The 19,096-nt window shown below is 37.8% G+C and overlaps 1 protein-coding gene across 1 annotated transcript in view; it reads left to right on the top strand.

Annotated features, from left to right (window-relative positions):
- Window positions 1–19,096, top strand: part of CNTNAP2 (contactin associated protein 2) — a 1,119,128-nt gene that overhangs the window by 1,044,407 nt on the left and 55,625 nt on the right. Inside the window, exon 21 of the mRNA XM_069859729.1 lies at window positions 8,599–8,692. Within this exon, the coding sequence (XP_069715830.1) occupies window positions 8,599–8,692 (94 nt within the window). The remainder of the gene's footprint in view (window positions 1–8,598; window positions 8,693–19,096) is intronic.

Below are 19,096 nucleotides of genomic sequence, written 5' to 3'. Positions count from 1 at the left end.
TGGGTATAAACTGGAGAGGGGCAAATTTAGACTAGACATTAGGAAGAATTTCTTCACCATGAAAGTGGTGAGACACTGGAACAGGTTGCCCAGGGAAGTTGTGGATGCCCCATCCTTGGAGGTGTTCAAGGTCAGGTTGGATGGGGCCTTGGGCAGCCTGATCTAGTGGGATGTCCCTGCCCATGGCAGGTGGTTTGGAACTAGATGATCTTTAAGGTCCCTCCCAACCCAAACTATTCTATGATTCTATGACATTTTATGAAGCTTTCTAAGACTTGAAATGACAAAAAAATTACCATATCCTTAGGCCATATCTTCCAGTGGTTAAGTCTCATTCCTATAAAGAATTTGCACCTAATTTACAGTTTGAATTCTGCAGACTACAGCATTTAACTTTGGGATCTTTATATCTATGTACGATAGATGAAAGAACTGTTTGGTGTCAAGTGTCATTCTCCTTCACATTTTCTTAGAGATGCTGATTAAAATGTCTTCTCATCTAGACTGTAAGAAGCTAAATAAATTGAACTAGTTTAGTTTACTATCAGAAGCCTATTGGTTTTGAGCCATGAAACAATTTTATAACTCTTCTCTGAAACTTCTTCCAGTGAGTCACATTTTGAAAACCTTTACCCTAGGATTCGACACAGTAATGATAGTTAATGGAATAAAAAACAAGTAGGCATGTCATCCTTATTTATTTCCTTTGTTTTCTGGGCAAACATGCTGCTATGATTTCCTTTGGATAGTGTTGTATATTGTCTAGACTCCTAATTAATTTGAAGACCAGTTTAACTAGCATGCCTCTGATGGGTACGGAATGGGGAAGTACTGGTCGTGATTTGAAGGAAAGTAGCCAGACAGTACTCACAAATCCCGTAGCAGTTACCATGAATGAAATAGTTAACCATATTAACCATAGTTAATATCAATGTATATGCAATCCTCTGGTTTTGTGGTTTTTTTTTTTAATAATCAGGTATATCTCTTATATTAAAAGTATATTTAATGATTTTCCAAGCAGGTTTTTCTTTAAAGAAAAAAAAAATTGTTCTATTAATAGTAAAGACCTTCCTGCTGAAATGAATTATTTAAAATCCCTGAAGATAAATCATTTCCACTATGTACTGCCATTCTGCAATGGTGATGTATTACTCAAAATGTTAGTGCATCAGAAAGGCAAACTCAAACTGTTTTCCACAGCAGAATCATACATTACATCTGCATACTTAATGCATTAGCACTTGGTTTACCCATAGCGACTAAGGACATTTTCTCAGTCAGAAGTCACAAGAAAATATTTTTTGCTCAGATTTGAAAAGAGATGCTTTTCACAAATGATTGACAAAGTACAATGAAAAGTTATTGACAGGAGAAATTTTGAAAATAAAGCAAAACTTACTCTGGTATTGTTGCATAAATAGGTGAGGCTCTGATAGGTGGTTGAGGGATGGCCTCCCATTGAGTCGAGGTTCAGGATGGACTCCCTTGCTTTCTAAGCTCCTTCTCAGAGGAGAAGTCCAGAGGAGACTGGATACATCCCTAGTCACAGAGTTGGGCAATGGTTTTTGAAGTGAAAGGTTATGTGAAAATCTGTATATGAGTTAGACACTGGTCAGAATTGGTGTTACCTGTGAGAGTCTCCTCAGAGAATGTTACCCACAGGCTTAATACTTGCTGGCAGATAGCAAAATGGTCTGTCATCAGAGCAGTTTAGATAGTTTCAAAATGCCTGTCAGAGAGACAATTTTGCAGTGCTGTAACCATAGGTAATTCATTTAAAGCAACAGATAAAATAAGTTAGGAATTGCCATTGATAAATTCACTTGTTGCATTACCACTAGATGATTATAACTGGTTACAATGATCATATATATGTATGTATATATAAAAAGAAGCAACAATCGAAACTCGAGTTAGTAGTTATTTTCCCCAAGGGAATATCTGACAAAGCCAGAGTGTGTGACTCTTACCAAAAAGGCATCTCGTCTTGGAGGGGGAAGAGAGGTGCAGGTCTATCAACCTATCTGTCAGACAAGGTGTTTCTACCCCAAAGAAAGGTGGGGACCAATTTTACACTTTTGAAAACTCTTTGGTGAGGTGGGACCAAGTCAATTATTATGTGTCAATTCTCCCTTGGCAAGGCTGCTTGTGTCATCAGAAGCAGGACTCAGTAGTTGGGGTGGGGAGCTCTGTATGTGCTTTTGGGGGTCTTGCCATTTTTAACTGAAGCAGCATCAGGCTAGGAGGCCTCAAGTGTCACCCAGCTGATTTGAGCATTAGACCACCACCTGATCCATCTATCTTACTAGATAAAGTTGTTCAAGTCACCCCCTTTTGCAATGTCACTGTGACTTTGATGTTTGCCCCCTCTTGCAATATCAACCTTGGCAAGTCAGGCAAGTCTGTTGTATGACAGATATAGTATCTCATTCCTATAATCCTAACCTCCATCTGTTTTCCAAAATATAAAGAAATACAAATCCTGATGTTTGCATACCTCAAAATTCCCTCTAGGTATTATGAATGTTGCATATTATGAATGTTGCAGAAGACTAGATATTCAAGTCTCAAAAGATTCTGCAAAGAAAAGCAAGAAACAGCAGAACAGAATCTAAATCAAATGCATGAGAATCAGAAATTAGTTAATAATTTATCCATTAATAACTTTCTTACCTGTTCTTTTGTGCTCAAGGGATATCCATGAGCTCCTAGAAATTCTGCTGATTTTATCCTTCACTGAATGTACTCAATCACTTTCTTTTACAGTGTGGCTTACAATTTTCAGATAAAGACAGCAGTTATAGGTAGGCATGAATGAGCCATTTCTACTTTCATGCTCAATAGAGTTGATCTGTGGTATCTGCCAAGATCAGTCAGTACATCCCCATCACACCCTAGCCAGATGAAAGTCAGACAAAATATTTTCAGAAACAAGAACCCCTATCACTCATCAGTAAACAAGAGGGTAGAATATCCGAACTGTGAAGGCTGGAACATGGAGTCAGATCTTTCCCTTACTGGCAGATATGCAGTGGGGAAAATGTGATACATAGAGCTCTATCTGAGGGTAACATCGCACTGTGTGGTTGTAAAACCTGAGCCTGCCTCCCTCCCTGTAGCTGCTACAGAGGGGCAGGGACAGATGCTGTAGGACATAGCTTTACAAAAGTTTTTCTCTCCCTACATCAACTGAGATTGTTTGAAACCTTGAGGCCTTTGGGGAGAATATTATTCTTTAATTTCTGTTCTATAAAACCACTCCGTAAGGGAGGAACTTCTTTATGTATCCATCCTTCTCATATCTTTTCAGGAGGGCCTGTGTTGCTGGAGCCAGAGGAATTCTTCTGTTGTCTTATCACAAATTGTGGCCATGTCTAAGCCATATATCATGATAAGACCCAGAAGTGAAATGTCTTTCTCACCCTAAACCCCCACTCCCTTGGAAATAAAGCTAGGGCGTTCAAGGCACAAGGGAGTACAGTGCAGTCTGATAGCTCCCCAGTCTGCTTATCAGAGCAGAGCAAAGGTCTGCAGATTGTATCAGCAAGCTCAGCCACCTCACAACACGTGTTACATATATTGGCTTATAACAAGACTATTTCGTTCTCCTGTAATGTATTTGCAGCGATGAATGTGTGTGCTTTCCTTGGCCTGTATGATTGCTGGTTTGGCATCAATTTTTGTCAGATTTAAAGAAACAAAGAAAGAACAAAAGAATCATTAAGTATTTTCAGAGTCTAAGACTAAGCCTAAAAAAGTCAAAACTTAACATGAAATAGGTGCTTTCCATTATATGGCAGCACACATTGGAGAAATTAATGCCCTGTGAAAGTCATCTTTAGGTATGCGAGGTAGATCTTTTTAATTTTAATAACTTGGCATTATATGACCTGCTATTGCTCCTGTTAACATTTGTTGTAATTCATCTGTTAAAGAGAGCAATAAAAAGTCAACAGATACGTGAAACATGTCAGAGAATTGTTTCAACTGAAGACAGCCAGACTAAATAGTGTCCTTTTCCTTATCAGTGCTTCTATTATATTTTGAGTTATGTGTCTGCATTTCCATTGAAATTTCATCCAAATTTTTGTAATTTTTACAGTAAGGCCCTGATGTTTTTTATAACAGCAAGAGCAGCTTCGGGAAAACATGCAAGCTTATTGCACATAAAGGATTCAAGTTTTTAAACAGAAGAAAAACCCTTTGCATATATTTTATTTTATTCTTCAATACATCTTCGTATTTTCTGTGTCTGTATCCATGTCATTGTAATTTAAATCTCTGCAAATAAAAAAGAGATTTTATCTTAAAAGATTGCAGTTGACGTGTATTTTTTTAAAAAACTGCAAAAGGCTTATGTTGAGCAAAGGCTTAAAACAGTGCATTAAACCAGTGCATGAAAACAATAGATTTCGATGTTTCCTAAAACAGTATTAACTATAACTCTGTAGAAATTTTATCCAAAGAGCTCAAAGCACAATGCCTAAGTTTGCCTTACATCATGCTCATGAGGTGCCTCCTCCTGTGTTCCAGGTGAGCAGTGAGGCTGCAGGTCTGTGACAGTCTAAGCCAGCAAAAAATGCCAGGCTTATGGTCCTGCCTTCTTCTCTAGATCCACTATCCATTTACAGCCTCTGGCTTTTGCCTGCTCTTGCTCTGAGCTGATCCACAATAACCTGGGTTATTATAACCTAATGGGGCAGAAAAAGATCAGCGAAGCACTAGTGCCACACTAAGGAAGGAGGTGAATTGCAGTAACAGTGGCTTTGATCAGCCTAAAGATTTACACAGTTGACAGCTCAATCTGTCCCTTTTCTGTTGTTTTAAAAACATAAAATAATTTTAAACATCACAATATTAAAAATATTGGTTTTAAGTTTTTTCCTAGCCTTTCAGTGTGTGAATACTCATCTATGTTTCACTGTTAAGAGGCCAGATTTCAGTCATCCCTGAAAGAAACACAGTATCTCCTATTGGATTTTCATAGTCACCTTCCTGCTTTTTCCTAAATCACTACCATGCTTGAGAGGAGCTCCAGCTAAACACCTGCACACCACCTTGTTATTTTTTTGGACTCCCATGTCTAGTCTGTTCTAAATTTATATGCATTTTTTAACAGAAACCTTCTTTTTGTTATGCAATATTATAGCACTTAGCACAAAAAAGGTCTTCTCCAGGACAGAAAAGCTTTTTAATAATCATAATAATGCAGAAGAGAAATTGATCATGATGATAACATTCCCTTCTTTATCCTGCTATTATGAAGTCAATAGCAAAGCTGTATTGGCTTCAGATGCTGCAAGACTAAGCCTTACAGCATTATTATTCTGTAGCATTTTTTTATAAAATGTCTTCAAGATATAGAAATGCTGGCCTAACAATGGTATAGACATAGGTATATCCACAGGATATTATGTGTGCATATGCATATATATCTTATATCTTTTTATGTATTTTTTTTCTGAGACTTCTATGATGAGGTAGGCATTATATTTGCCCTTAGATTAATATGTCTGTTAATATCAGAACTCCTGTCAAGATTAATTTTATTATATAAGTGAACAGTAATTGAAACGAAACAGGATTTTATTGAACTTCTGCTTAAACCCCAGCAACTTCAGATAAAACCAGTCTGCCTAGCATGACATGACTTGGGAACCGAAACTGCAAGTTCTTCAGAAACTGCCATCTACTTTCATCTGTGTATTGCTCAAAGCCACACTGTGTGTTTATTTAAGCTCAAACAAAATTAATGAGTTTTTAAAGAAAAGCAGCTATAATGAAAACTCTTAAATATCATTTTAAAACTGTAATTTAATACAAATTCATGACATGAACCTCTTTGCATGCAGAGGTTCTATTTAATTTTCATTAAATAATGTAATATCTTTTTTCAGATATCATTTGATGCTAGTAATTCCTTTTTTTTTATTATGTGTCTTATATTAAATTGTTAGCATGGTATTTCATACAAAGACTGCAGGCTGCACAGTTCCAGCTGCTTACAGCTGAGCGCCCACTGGATGGCAGTCACATACAACTTCGGAAAGAATTCAGCTTGATCTTTTAACTCACTGACCTAAAAAAGAAATCCTAGATTAAGTGCTTCTAAAAAACAAAATAATAATTACATTATTAGGCAATGTTATCTTAGGACAAAGACAAGCAGTAAAAGTGAGCAGACAGAAATCTCACTATTCTTTTTCTGTGTTTTGTGGTGCACTGTTTCATTTCAGATGCCAGGACTGGAGAAGGGCATAGCTTAAAGCTGGTCATGGAAAGAAATGCAGGTGTTCCCTGTGGAATAAGATATGCCAGAGCTGGCAGTGGAGTGAGAGTTGGCTCTACCTCTAATCAGAAATGCCCCTACTGATGGCAAGGCCAGCAAATCAGTATGAACAGTTTTAGGTGGAGATTTATTTTAACTAGGAATCAAAACAACCCAAAATTTCAGACAGAGTCATTAAAACCTTGAAATGATTCATAACTGAATCCAATCTGAAATCTTTTCCTTGACTGCAACAAGATCTGAAAAATATATATGGGTCCAAAGATTCAGTTGTCAATTCGGTACAAGAGGTCAACCAAAAACTGTTAACTTTAAGTAGTAAACTGTCTGTATATGCTAGAGCCTGCCATGCAATACAGCATTAAGAGTTTCCTTGCTGCCACCCTTGGCTCCCACACGCAGCAGGACCTTTTGCCTGTGTGCCATGGTGGCACGTTCTGCCGTGCTGAAGTATCAAGGGGAAATAAGGTCACTGGAAGATCAATACTAATTAAACTATTCCAAGGTAGGGGCAAGAGGCAGCACTCCTGCTCATATCTTTGACTTCCTTTTGGCTATGCCAGAATGTTTCAGTGCCAGCATGCCCTCTATACCCAGCTGCAGCCTCTCTTTTTGAGCTTAGCCACTGAAGTCACACTGGATGACTCCAGTGTGCAAGTAGGCAGATAGGTCTGCTTCTGCATCCATTCCCAGAGGAATCATTAAAAAAAGGAGGAAGAAGGCAAAAGCACTTGTTTCCTGCCCTTTGCTCCCCTGCCCCAGCACTGGTATCATCTCTGTTTCCAGAGATGGACAACCTATGACCTCAAATGAGTTTCAGGAATTTGGTGAAATACCGTATCATTATCTTGGAAATGTTGTCATAGCATAATTGTATATTTTTACTTATCTTAAACATAAGTGCCATCATGTGTTTTTGCCATGAAAGGCAGAGTTGAAGAACTGTGTCTGGAAGAACAGGGTGAGGATTCCAATGGTCTTTGGTTCCTGAAGGACTTTCCCCCATGGCCTCAGAAAATCTTCTTAGCAAACATAGCATGTTTCATTACCTGAACAACAAAGCTTAGGCTTTGGGCGACAGGGATATATTTTCAGATAGGGACAGCCTGTACATTATGCAGGGATAACATTTTATTACTTTTCCTAGCAGTTACTCTGATAATGGCCACATGGACCATGGCTGCAGCTCTAGGATACCCACAATCCACAATGCATTGATAAATTATAGATTGATAACAATTTATTAGTATCTTATCAGATTAGAGATGACCTAATCAACCTCACTGCTCAGATCCAAAATCACAATAAAAAATGCATTTTTAAACTGCTACAGATTGATTTTGGAAAAAGAAGAACATGAATGGTGATGATGTTGACAAATATCCATGTATGTGCTAGTATATAAAACTGTTATTTCAGAGTTACCTGTATGAGTTTCTGCCTTGTTTTGTGCCAGGGTATGGACAAAATAAAGTATACAGTTGTTGTCTTTAAGCCTACATAATAAACATGTAAAGCTAAGAAAATAAATAAAAACAAAAATTCAGCCCAATTATCTTTATGAAATTTGAACATCAAAACTCTACTGAGTTGTAATGAGCTGTCTTAATAGTGCTATTACTAAGCAATAGACAATTTGTTTTCTTCCTCTTTGTCATATTTTACTGTTCAACACTTAAAAACAGGAAAAAATATACTAGTGTGATTCTTGTGCCATATCGGGAACAACATGAGTTTCCTATAGAATTAATTATTTTGTTAGGTTGATTACTCATTAATTTATTTCTTAGGTCCACTTGGTGACATCACGATTAAGCTGAACAACATTTTCAACAAGAAAATAATAAACAAGAAATGCAAAAATGTATGTCTTATTAATTTATGACTTCTGAGAAAAAAGAATAGGCAACACCTACAGTAGTCAAATCTTATAAATCCGGCTTTAGCAGTAACATAGGCACCAAATAGAAATCTTGTGTTAAAATACTAAGCTGTTCTATTGTTAATGTTGATACTGTTGCTATTTTTAGAGATTATGTTGAAACACACAGGCAAAAGCTGAAATTATTCTACTGGTACAAATGAATGTCCAATATAGGTGTTTTTCCGGCCTTGGGAACCTTGGAAATGGCAGATATTAAAGGAGGGGTGTTAACTGTAATTTTCCCTTTCTCAAAATCAAAGCAGAACGAATCAGACAGAGTTGTAAGTGATGGCATAAACCCTACAAAATAGACCTGATTCAGCAGCACTGTAAAAAGGGGGATCAGTTCAAAATACTCATAATTTCTTTTCTTTTCCACCAGCTCGATCACTATCCTCCAACAAGTTACAGTCTACCAACAGCTTCTGACATTCAGTTCAATTCTCCAAAGGCATTATTCCTAGGAAAAGTTATAGGTAAGTTTTCATTTTATACCAGGATCTTTTATTAGCTATTTTCAGAGGATACTGAAAACTGTAAGCACATGGGACAATGATGTTTGTCGTGTTTGCAGCATGACACTTGCTGGACATGTCATTCTTGACAAGAAGGTGGTGATACTGGAGTTATACCTAATGGAAGGATTATGTTCACCTTGTAGCATAGGCTGATGTGCACACAAATAAGTAATTGCTCAATGCATGGAAAAAACACATACAGGTAAAAAGATACTTGGAAGTATCATATTTGTGCAGTTCCGTACAGGTGTCAGATGGAGGAGATACAAAGAAATCACTGAGACCACTTCTTCTACAAGGAGATACTGAAGTTATTTTAAATCATATCTTCCACTATTACATTATCATATGTTTTATATACCTTTATCCTTGCAGTTAGCCTTCTTGTTCCAGTGCATCCTCTTGTGGCATAACTACCCTTCATCCCTCCTTCATCTAGCAAAATCACCACTCTCTTACAGTGAGGCCCACTGGCAAGGTTCTTTGGAAGTCTGTAACACCTTCAGCAACACTCATCTACACATTTTCCATCCCTCTTCTGGCCCTCATCATTATTTGCCAGGGCAGCAGCTCCACGGCCAGCTCCCCAGCTGGACTCAGAAGGCAATACCAATGCATCTTAAACTGCCTTGGCCTCACTTTTAGGCCATTCTAACTTCCATTGTTTAATTTTTCCACTACTGGCATCTTACATGAATTTCCAGGGTCACTCACTTCAAGAATCATTTATTACTCTCATATTTACAGCTCTTAAGGAGGGCTTTTTCCTCTTTTAAGAGATAAGAGGGTATTGACATTACTTCCCCTAAGTGCTGTGTACAGGAATGTGGTTTCTTGAACATTTAATCCAGAAAATTCTAAAGTTTTCTTTATTTACCAATGTAAGGCAGTAATTAGTTAGCTCTGTGCACTGAATTTTGAAGTGGAAAAGCAATTGACCACATAGCTAATGTGACATTTTGAAGGTACACTTTTCCATTTTTCAAATTTAACTTGTTGAACTTCAGCAAAACAGGAAATTAAAAGCTTTTAAAATGGTTGTCTAACAAAAGAGACATGAACCATTGTCTGGTACTCTCAAAGTCAGTTCTGTAGATAGTATAAAAGACAATGTGGTCTGATTTTGGCGAATCTCTGGAAAATGGGTGTGTTCCCATTTCACTGAATTGAGTTATGGTGGTTGGACTAGAGCTGACCATCCACCTAAGCCAGGCTACCAGCCTCTGTGTTCATTAGTTGGAGTGAAAAAACAAAAGACTTCAGGTGGAGCATTAAGGAGCTGGAATAACGCCGTAGGCAAGGAATAGGGCTTAAGTCTTTCCTGCCAGATAATTGTGAGTAAAAAATATCAGCTTTAATTCACTGAAGAGTGTTACGGTGCCCACTTCCAATAGATTCATTACCAGCAAGGTTCTGTTTCCTTTGGGATGGCAACCCTCTATGCATCTGTCTAAGAAGCAAGCAATGCTGTTTAATTTACATCCATTTAAAATACCCTGAGTTGAGACACAGCTCTGTGAAGAAAGTACTTTTCATTCCTTTAAATCGCTGAGCTGGGACTAGCAAAGCAGTCGTGTAACCACATAGATGAAATCGTGACATACATAGGAGGTTTAGTCTTTGCACTGGTTCTTTCTGAGCTGAATTTTTAAACATGGTCATAGCACTACGAAGTCAGTCCACCCAGCTGTCTCCCACATAACCCCATGCCAGTAAGATTAAGTGCACTGTCAGCATGTTTAATGAGGACATCAGACTGTATGGCGTGGTTGACACGCTGGAGGGAAGAAAAGCCATCTAGAGGGACCTTGACAAGCTTGGGAGGTGGGCCTGTGCAAAACTCATGAAGTTCAACAAGACCAAGTGTAAGATCCTGCACCAAGGCAATCCCAAGCACAAAGACAGGCTGGGCAGAGAATAAATGGATTGAGAGCAGCCCTGAAGAGAAGAGCTTGGGGGTGCTGGTGGATGAGAAGCTCAACACGAGCTGGCAATGTGCGCTTGCAGCCCAGGAAGCCAACTGTATCCTGGGCTGCATCAAAAGAAGTGTGGCCAGCAGGGCAAGGGAGGTGAATCTGCCCCTCTACTCTGCTCTTGTGAGACCTCGCCTGGAGTACTGGATTCAGTTCTGGAGTCTTCTGCACAGGAAGGACATGGATCTGTTAGAGTGAGTACAGAGGAGGGCCATGACAATGATTGTTCCAAGGGCTGGACCACCTCCCCTATGAAGACAGGTTGCAAGAGTTGGGGTTGTTCAGTCTGGAGAAGAGAATGCTCCAGGGAGGTCATCTAGCAGCCTTCCAGTACTTAAAAGAGAACTACAGGAAAGCTGAGGAGAGGCTCTTTATCAAGGAGTACAGGGATAGGATGAATGCTAGTGGTTTTAAGCTGAAAGAGGGGAGATTCAGAATAGATATTAGGAATAATTTTTTTCCTGTGAGGGTGGTGAGGCACTGGAACAGGTCGCCCAGAGAAGTCGTGGATGGCCCATCTCTGGAGGTGTTCAAGACTAATTTGGAAGAGTCTATGAGCAACCTGATCTATTGGAAAGTGTCCCTGCCATTGGCAGGAGGGTTGGAATTAGATGATCTTTAAGATCCCTTCCAACCCTAACTGTTCTATGATTCTGTGATTCTGTGATTCTATGTCCAATTGCAGTTTTCTTTGTGGTGTTCAAGTATTCGCATTCTGAACTTTTCTTCAGGCACGCGTGGACAATAAAGGGGCTGAAAGAACTGGGAAGCTCGGATGGTGCATGTTACAATTACTGTTAATTGTTGTGCGACTGACAATGTCTATTGAACAGCTTTACTGTGCAACCCTCAGAGTGATGCTGAATGAGGAAATAGCACGGTTAATGCGGTTACACAAGTTACAGCAGCTTGAAGTGCAAAGTAGATGCAGAATCCAGTATTTTTAAAGCTTCTAATTGACATCTCATATTGGTTGCACATATTTCAGTGGACCAGAGGGAATAGCACCAGCAGAAAGTATGGATACCTATATCAAGTTAAAATTTGTACCCACTTGCAATTACATTCTCTAAACGGGCAATATGGGAGTAGGCTCCTATTTGACTGCTGGTCTGTCATCAGTTCCATTCAGTTTCTGTTGTTCCCATATTACGCTATTCTTATTTCTCAACAAAAATGAATGCAAGGCCCTGTTTGTAAAGACAGATGGGTTTTTGAAGAGCACTTTGTAATCTTACTAAGAAACTGATCTTCTCCCTGTCTTATTTCCATTTTTATTAGTTATTTGCATAGGAGTGGCTGCTTCAGCCACAGCTGTGCTTGCTGTGATATCTCATCTGCTGCCAGTCAGAAATGATCACTTGTACACCATCTACCACAATGCAATATCACTCTCTGCTGTAGGTGTTACAGCAATATGGATGATTAATAAAATGGTAACAAAATGTCTCCATGCCTTGTAACTGTTCATAATATTTTCTGCAAAGCAGGAGGGTCACATCAGAAACAAAAAGAAATGATTGAATTGTAATTGTAATCAGGAAGCATTTCTTCTTATTTAAGTTGAGGTGTTTTCTGCTTTCCTTAAATGATTTCCAGAAAACGCAGTTGTTCACTGGCTTGAAAAATACTGGTATAAAATATGTATAGCCTCTGGAAAACTGGTGGTAAAGGCAAGCGGTATGTAATTCTTACCCAGGTAAAACGGATTACAATTTGGGGTGTGAAATAAGGCTGAAGGAGACAGTGAATGAAGAGTCCTGTTTTACATTAGTGTCTAGTAATGAAAACAATAGCACTAGGAAAAAAAAGCAGGTATTTATAAACAAGAAAGAAATTGTTAATGTTTCAAGGAAAAGCTTTATTCTGTTATTTAAACACACTTAGGCTTTGATGACTGACACAGATGAGATAAGAGTGAAAAGCTGGCTAATAAAAACAAAAAGTAGACAATGGAACAGGGAGTGTTGTTTGCCACAGTTCAAACCTGAATCTACATTTTTATTTAGGCTTCAACTTGAAACTCATTACTGAGGCAGAATAGAGCAAGGGGTTGATTTTCCCTCTAAATGTAGTGGATTTGGATGCAATGTTTAGGTTTGTCTTCACATCCTTTTCAGAGGCTCATTCCAATTTCTGTTATGGGAACTTGCTATAGAGTGATGTCAGTCTACACTTTCATACTGAAAGTGGAGTTTTTCTTTGGGGTTTAACATGCTTTTATAAAGAATTAACTACACATAATTAAATATGATTTGGCAAAAGTATCATTCTAGTGAACAAAAATAATTTGAGAGTTTCTTAATAGGATATTTAATTGAGCACACAAACACTGAGATCAGACAAGGGTTGCTTTTGAGAAAGTGGCAAAGTAAAGGAAATATGCTCCTTGCCTGTTATCCATCTCCACTAACCACTCCAAATCAAATAACATCATTTCAAAAACACTTAAAGATCCACCTGGAAACAATTAACATAATACAAGTAATCTATTCCATATACAGATAATCAATTTCAGAACTGACAGCTAATATCTGTAGGCTCCATTTCTATCTCTGTCTCACCCTAGAGCTCATCAGGTACTTCCAGTAAGAGTAACAAAAAAAGAAAACAGCTTTCAGGCCTGGCATCTTCGTTACAAAAGCAGCTGCCATCTCTCTACAACTGAAGAGAGATCCTGGAAATCAACCCCAGGGGCCTAGAATCCTTTGTCTTTTGATAGTTTTCCTCAAGAAGAGGTAGAAGGTTCATTTTTAGATATGTTATTTCCCTGGTGTCAGTGAAAGGAATTTTTATCTTTCCCTGGACAGAGTTTTTCTCTTTCTTTATCAGTGTGTGTGGAGAGGAGACATTTGTCTGGATTCATTGTGACATTCACTGCTTTGGACTGATGGGACGTAAGACCAGTTTATATCTAACCAATTAATTAGAAAAACTTTACAGATGTAGGAGATAAATGACATTGCTGACATGACTTAGGTAAGGTATAGAAATGGGAATTGCTCTTTTCTTGCATGGCATTTCCCCACAAATACATAGAACAAGTATGATGCTTCAACACTTCTATCTGAATAAGAGAAATGGCCTAAAACGTAATTCATCCTACCAAAAACATCATACATCTTTAGCATCAATTTCAGTTTCTATGTTTGCACACAACTGCAGAGGTTTATCAGTTAAAGGGTTTGTTTCATAGCAAAGGAAGTCTAAACTTATGAATCTCTTTGAGAACATTTATTATCATTGAAAAGGGGATTTTGATAACCTTGATAAAAAAATCTATAAAGGATCTGGCCGTTGTCCTCATTGACACTTAAGTTTGAGTATGCTGCTTGACATAATCTGATCTAAAGTTAATATAAATAAAACAAAATACCAAATACTGGCTTAGAATTGTGTCTCTCATACTGCAAAGCACTTCGCTCAACTCTTAAATTTGGATCCTAGAACAACATAATGTAGAGCTGTAAATAAACTATGAATAATCTAAAAGTATTCTTCTACTACTCATCTATGTAGTAGTGGTAGTATGTACTACTACTTCATGATCATAATGAGGTTAGTGCCTCTCTCTATATATTAGCATTGTGGCAGTCAGGGCTCCATAGCCTGAGTTTACTCTGTGTCTCTCCATTTTGCAGTGTAGACAGTAATCTGAGTGCAGAGTAGTTTAGCCTACTTTTGCTGATAGTAAGCAGAATATAGCTAGCATGCTGTGAATTCATCCACTAACTAACTTACTTCAAATTATGTGCCAGCTACTTCATTTCTGAGCACTAGTATTGACATTCAGTACTGTAATATCAGGGAGATATGTTTATTGTCATATTAGGAGCCCTCCTGCTACAGTAGCAGTTGAATATTAAAGATCTGCATTTCTCTGCATGAGTCACACATGAATTATCACACAAAAATATAACATCTGGACAATTTTCCATCTTCTCCTCCTCCTATATAATAGCATCAGCCTGGTTGAAACTCCTGTGGGATATCAGAGTGTATCTCTCTGACCTCAGATCTTTCGATCTGTCCATATCTCACTCTTTGATGTATTCCTGGTAATGCTACAAATGTTTCACAGCTCTTTTAGAACAAGAACAAATGTAAATGCAAAATATTTTTTTTGTTTCAGATCTCTGAGTTTTTGACCTATCTGGTTTCTCTGAGAAATCCTACCTACAAGTCCTATTCAGAAAGTAACAACTTGCATCTACAGGCCTCCCATCCAAGGGGACACCATAAAGACTTTGAATTACCACTCTAATAAGTTCTGTGGCAGAAATCAGGGTAGCCCAAATGAATTTTAGCTTTTGTTTGAGAACTGAAATGAAGAAGAGAAGCCAAGAATATCTGCTAGTGCTGTTTGCCTCTCAGCATTTGTGCTGCATCTTCTTTCCATTTTTCAGAAGACTCTGGGATTTGGCTACTGTGGCACTGAAATGCTGGCAGCTCCAGAGAGGCAGAAGGTAGACCCCAGACATGCAGGACTAGATTAGATACTATGGTAATCTCAGTAGTCATGGGTATAGCCTGCTCTCCTCTTCTAAAAATTAGGTGGAGTCATCCCCTCCCACAAGATTTTCACTCCCACCCTTCAGGTCATTCTACAACTCTCAACTCCTATCGTGTACTTTGTAGCTGGTTGCTGCCTGTTAACTTGCTTATTGCACTATTCTCTGTAAAAATATTTCAGTGATTACTAGTCTTCAAATCTTCTGTGGGCATTCAACAGCTCCACAACATCTACTACTACTTTTTTTTAATCTCCTACTCTTCTAGCATGAATAGCATCCTGTAACAGGATGCAAGAGTCTCCTAGTTCCTAAATTATAAGGGTGTTTTCCTTTATGTTTTAAGATGTCTCAGAAAATTGTTTCGTATAGATTGCTTTACAGAATCCTGCAGAAAAAATAACCCTGTTGCTTTACATTTCTTTCCAAAGTGTGCATCTATTACCTCTGGGGGAAAAAAAATGAGATTTTAAAGATACGTAATTTAGTTAGTGCCACTTTGAACAGGGCATTTTCACAAGTCTTATCTGACATATAAAACCTTGCAATAACACTATTTAAAAGTAATGGAATAAAATGAAAACTTAAACTTCAGTAACTAGTGACCTTTCCCTAACTTTTAGTTTTTGTAGTTATTTCCTAACTTCCTACTGTATTACAGTGGCATGTCTTATTTATACAACTTGTCCCTATCACAGGAAGAGAGGAACTATTTCACCGGTGTCGTGTAATATCCAGTACTAACTTATTTCACATGCAGCTGCTTTAAAGGATCACAGAGCAGAACTGAAAGACAATTGACAAAAATCTTGTCTAGGCCAAGACACAAGCCCTTGAATTTCACGTTGTTTTACCCAGCATGGGCAACCTCTGCTCCTGCTTCCAGATGGAAAACAATAAAAAAATAATACAAATGTGCACCCATGTTTTCATCAGAATCAACTGTAGAAATATCCATTCTGGCCATATTATATTGTTTAAGGGTGCAGATTACCTACATGCCACTCCTTGTTGGGACAAGTAAACAAATTATGTCTACTTCAAATCTCACTTGTTGTCTGGCAGTTGAAAAATAAACTCACCTGGTTTTATCTGCTACTTATTTCACTTAGGAAAGAACAAAACAACTCATAGCTTGACAAAAATATTGCAATTAAAACTCTTCTCTTTGGTCAAATGAATCTTAATCTCTCCAAGAGATCGTGTGCCTCCAAGTCTGTGGTCCACTTCAGAGAGGCTATCGGACAGACAAGAGAAGTGGCTTTGTGTTCCTTGCTTTGGAAGTTCACTGGGATCAAGTCAATCCTCTCCCTCATCAGCTGTCGTAGCTTTCATTCCCATCAGTAATAATTTGAAGTTGCCCATGTCCTCTTCTGATCTGCCATGTCCACTTACACTAGAAGTGCCAGAAGTTTCCTAAAACCTGGAAGGAGTTTACTCAGGTTGTTGTAGAACCTGGAAAAGGCAAGGGATGTGAGAGTTTCTGGGGTGTGAACTAGGCAGGAATTTCATGGTGTGTGTGGTACTGTGCCTGAAATGATAAACCCCAAAAGAAGAGTAGGGCCACTGCCTGTAGCAAAGTGCTCCACTAATGCACCTTTGCACACTGGGGCTCAGAGCTGCCTTAGGTCTGGATGGCTTTCCAGAGGTCTGGACCTGTCTGTGCAGGTAAGTTTTAAGCTGGATTTTTTTTTTAGTGAGATGAAATTTATCTCAGTTCAAAGGCTCAATACAAAATGCTTGCAATACTAACCCCTGTTTTAACCCACAGCCTTAAGCAGATATTATTAGACTGCAAAGTCTATGTTGCGCGGCTGCTCTTTGCACAAGAAGTCACCTGTTCTGCATAAATGCAATCAAGACACAGCAAAATAAACTTATTCCTCGAACAATATTACATAATGAATAATTGTAAAGAGAAGATAATCTTTTTATAGACACTTTATATAGAACTGTAAATTCATAGGCTAAACTATTCGCAGCAAATATTTTCTTAACTCCTACTATCATAAAAAACAAGAGAAGGAAATTAATTATGGGAAAATAATTTAACATTCTCCTGTTAAGCTAGACCTTTGACTGTAGGTTATTTTGCATTTCTTTTAAAGGAAATGCTCTCATTATTTAAAGTACAGAACCAAAATCTGACTGATGCCTTATTCTGAAGCTATTTTTCAAGCTATATATACATGCCCTTTACATAAGCCCTTTCTGATAGGTACAGTAATGTATTCTTCATATACATATTTCGGGGAACAGTTAAAACACTATTAGTTGCCATGGAGAAAGAACTAATTCACTAAATTGTTCATTCCTTTTCCAATGGCTTCAGCTCCATTCACACTGTAGATAACAAGAGTTGTAGTTACATAAGTGACCTCCCTTAAAACTTGCGAGAGCAATATAGCTGTGATACCACTCAACATGGACTGGTTGTCTCTGGTTATTTTTATGGTATTAAGATGTACCTAGGAGGGAAATACTAAGAATCAGTTGCTCCAAACCCATCACTGTTGCTTGCTGCATCTCAATCATCAATAACGAACTACAAACTTACACTTTATTTAGATTTCTGCACGACCTATGTTTTTCCTGTGCTGTTTCATATGTAGTGAAATGAATTTCAGATAAGTTTCAGACAGTTTCAAGCAGAAATACAGCAGTCACCAAAGGCATGGAAGGCAGGGTTGTAGCCCTTGTTGAAAGGAGGAGTTTAGTAGCCAGTAGAATACAGGAGGTCTAGTCAAAAAGAGCAGGCTATTATATATCTAATGAAACAAAACAAATTATGGTAATTTAATAATTCAGATTGTCTTCTGGATCAAATTAATAAAATTACTTTTGGACAGAAATAAATTATTCTTTGGTGAAAATTCTCTTTGCTGGCTGTGTTATTTGATGGAGGCTTTGAAAAAAATTATTATGTCATGTCTTTCTTTTTGGTCTTAAAATATGGTATCTTATTTGAATGACACATTTTACACAAGCCTTGGCAGTTTCAAGAATATATCTTGCAATAGCATTGCTTTCAAATACCTTCCTGAACTAGATTCAGAGATTTTCTACAGCACAGTCTATATCAGCAATGGCTCTTCGTGTTGCAATTTAGCTGTTTATTCTGAAAATAAATCTGATGCATTACTAGCAGTGTCATGCCATTGGCCATGACAGTTACTGATCCTTAGATTTAGAGGCCATAGTAAAACTCTATTTAATCTGCAGTATAATGGCTAGTTCGTAAACACCTAATTTAAATACAAGAACAAACACATGTCTTTACAACTTTCTTTTATAGAAGCCTGTTTCCTCTCCCATAAATGTACACCACTTTCCAGAAGTATCCCTGTTATGGCTATATGAACTTACAGATCTATCTCAGCTACTGAAATATAAGGGTTATACTCCACTTGTAAATTAAGCAGCTGAGTAATGTTACAGTCAACCTCCTACCAAAAGGTAATGTATTTATTTTATTCAGTCTGATAGCAAGATAAAATACTGTCACTGGTTTTATTACTCCTATTTATTTATTACTCCTTCCTGTTTTGTGCCTTCTTTAGAGAGTGTTCATAATTTTACCAGTCCTCTCTGGGGTTTTTTGGAGAGATTGTCAGCTGCCTCACTGTTACATGCAAATGCTTATTGATCAACAAAATTGTCTCCTGATCCTTCTTCTCAGTTGCAGAATCTAAACCGTGCAAAGATTTCACTATAATACATATAGTTCTTAAAAAATGTCAAGGGAGAGAAACAAATTTGTCATTGAGTGTCAGAAAAAATGAATTGCTTAAAATACTCAAGCTAGAAGGATCACACACACAAAAACTTCTTTTCTTTTAGAATAATTTGAAAAGGATTTCTTAAGTTGTAGATGATGA

The sequence above is a fragment of the Phaenicophaeus curvirostris genome, chromosome 6 (genome assembly GCF_032191515.1).
Source record: "Phaenicophaeus curvirostris isolate KB17595 chromosome 6, BPBGC_Pcur_1.0, whole genome shotgun sequence".
Classification (NCBI taxonomy): domain Eukaryota; kingdom Metazoa; phylum Chordata; class Aves; order Cuculiformes; family Cuculidae; genus Phaenicophaeus; species Phaenicophaeus curvirostris.
Note: the sequence above shows the minus strand (reverse complement) of the source record. Positions and strands in the feature narration are given on the sequence as shown.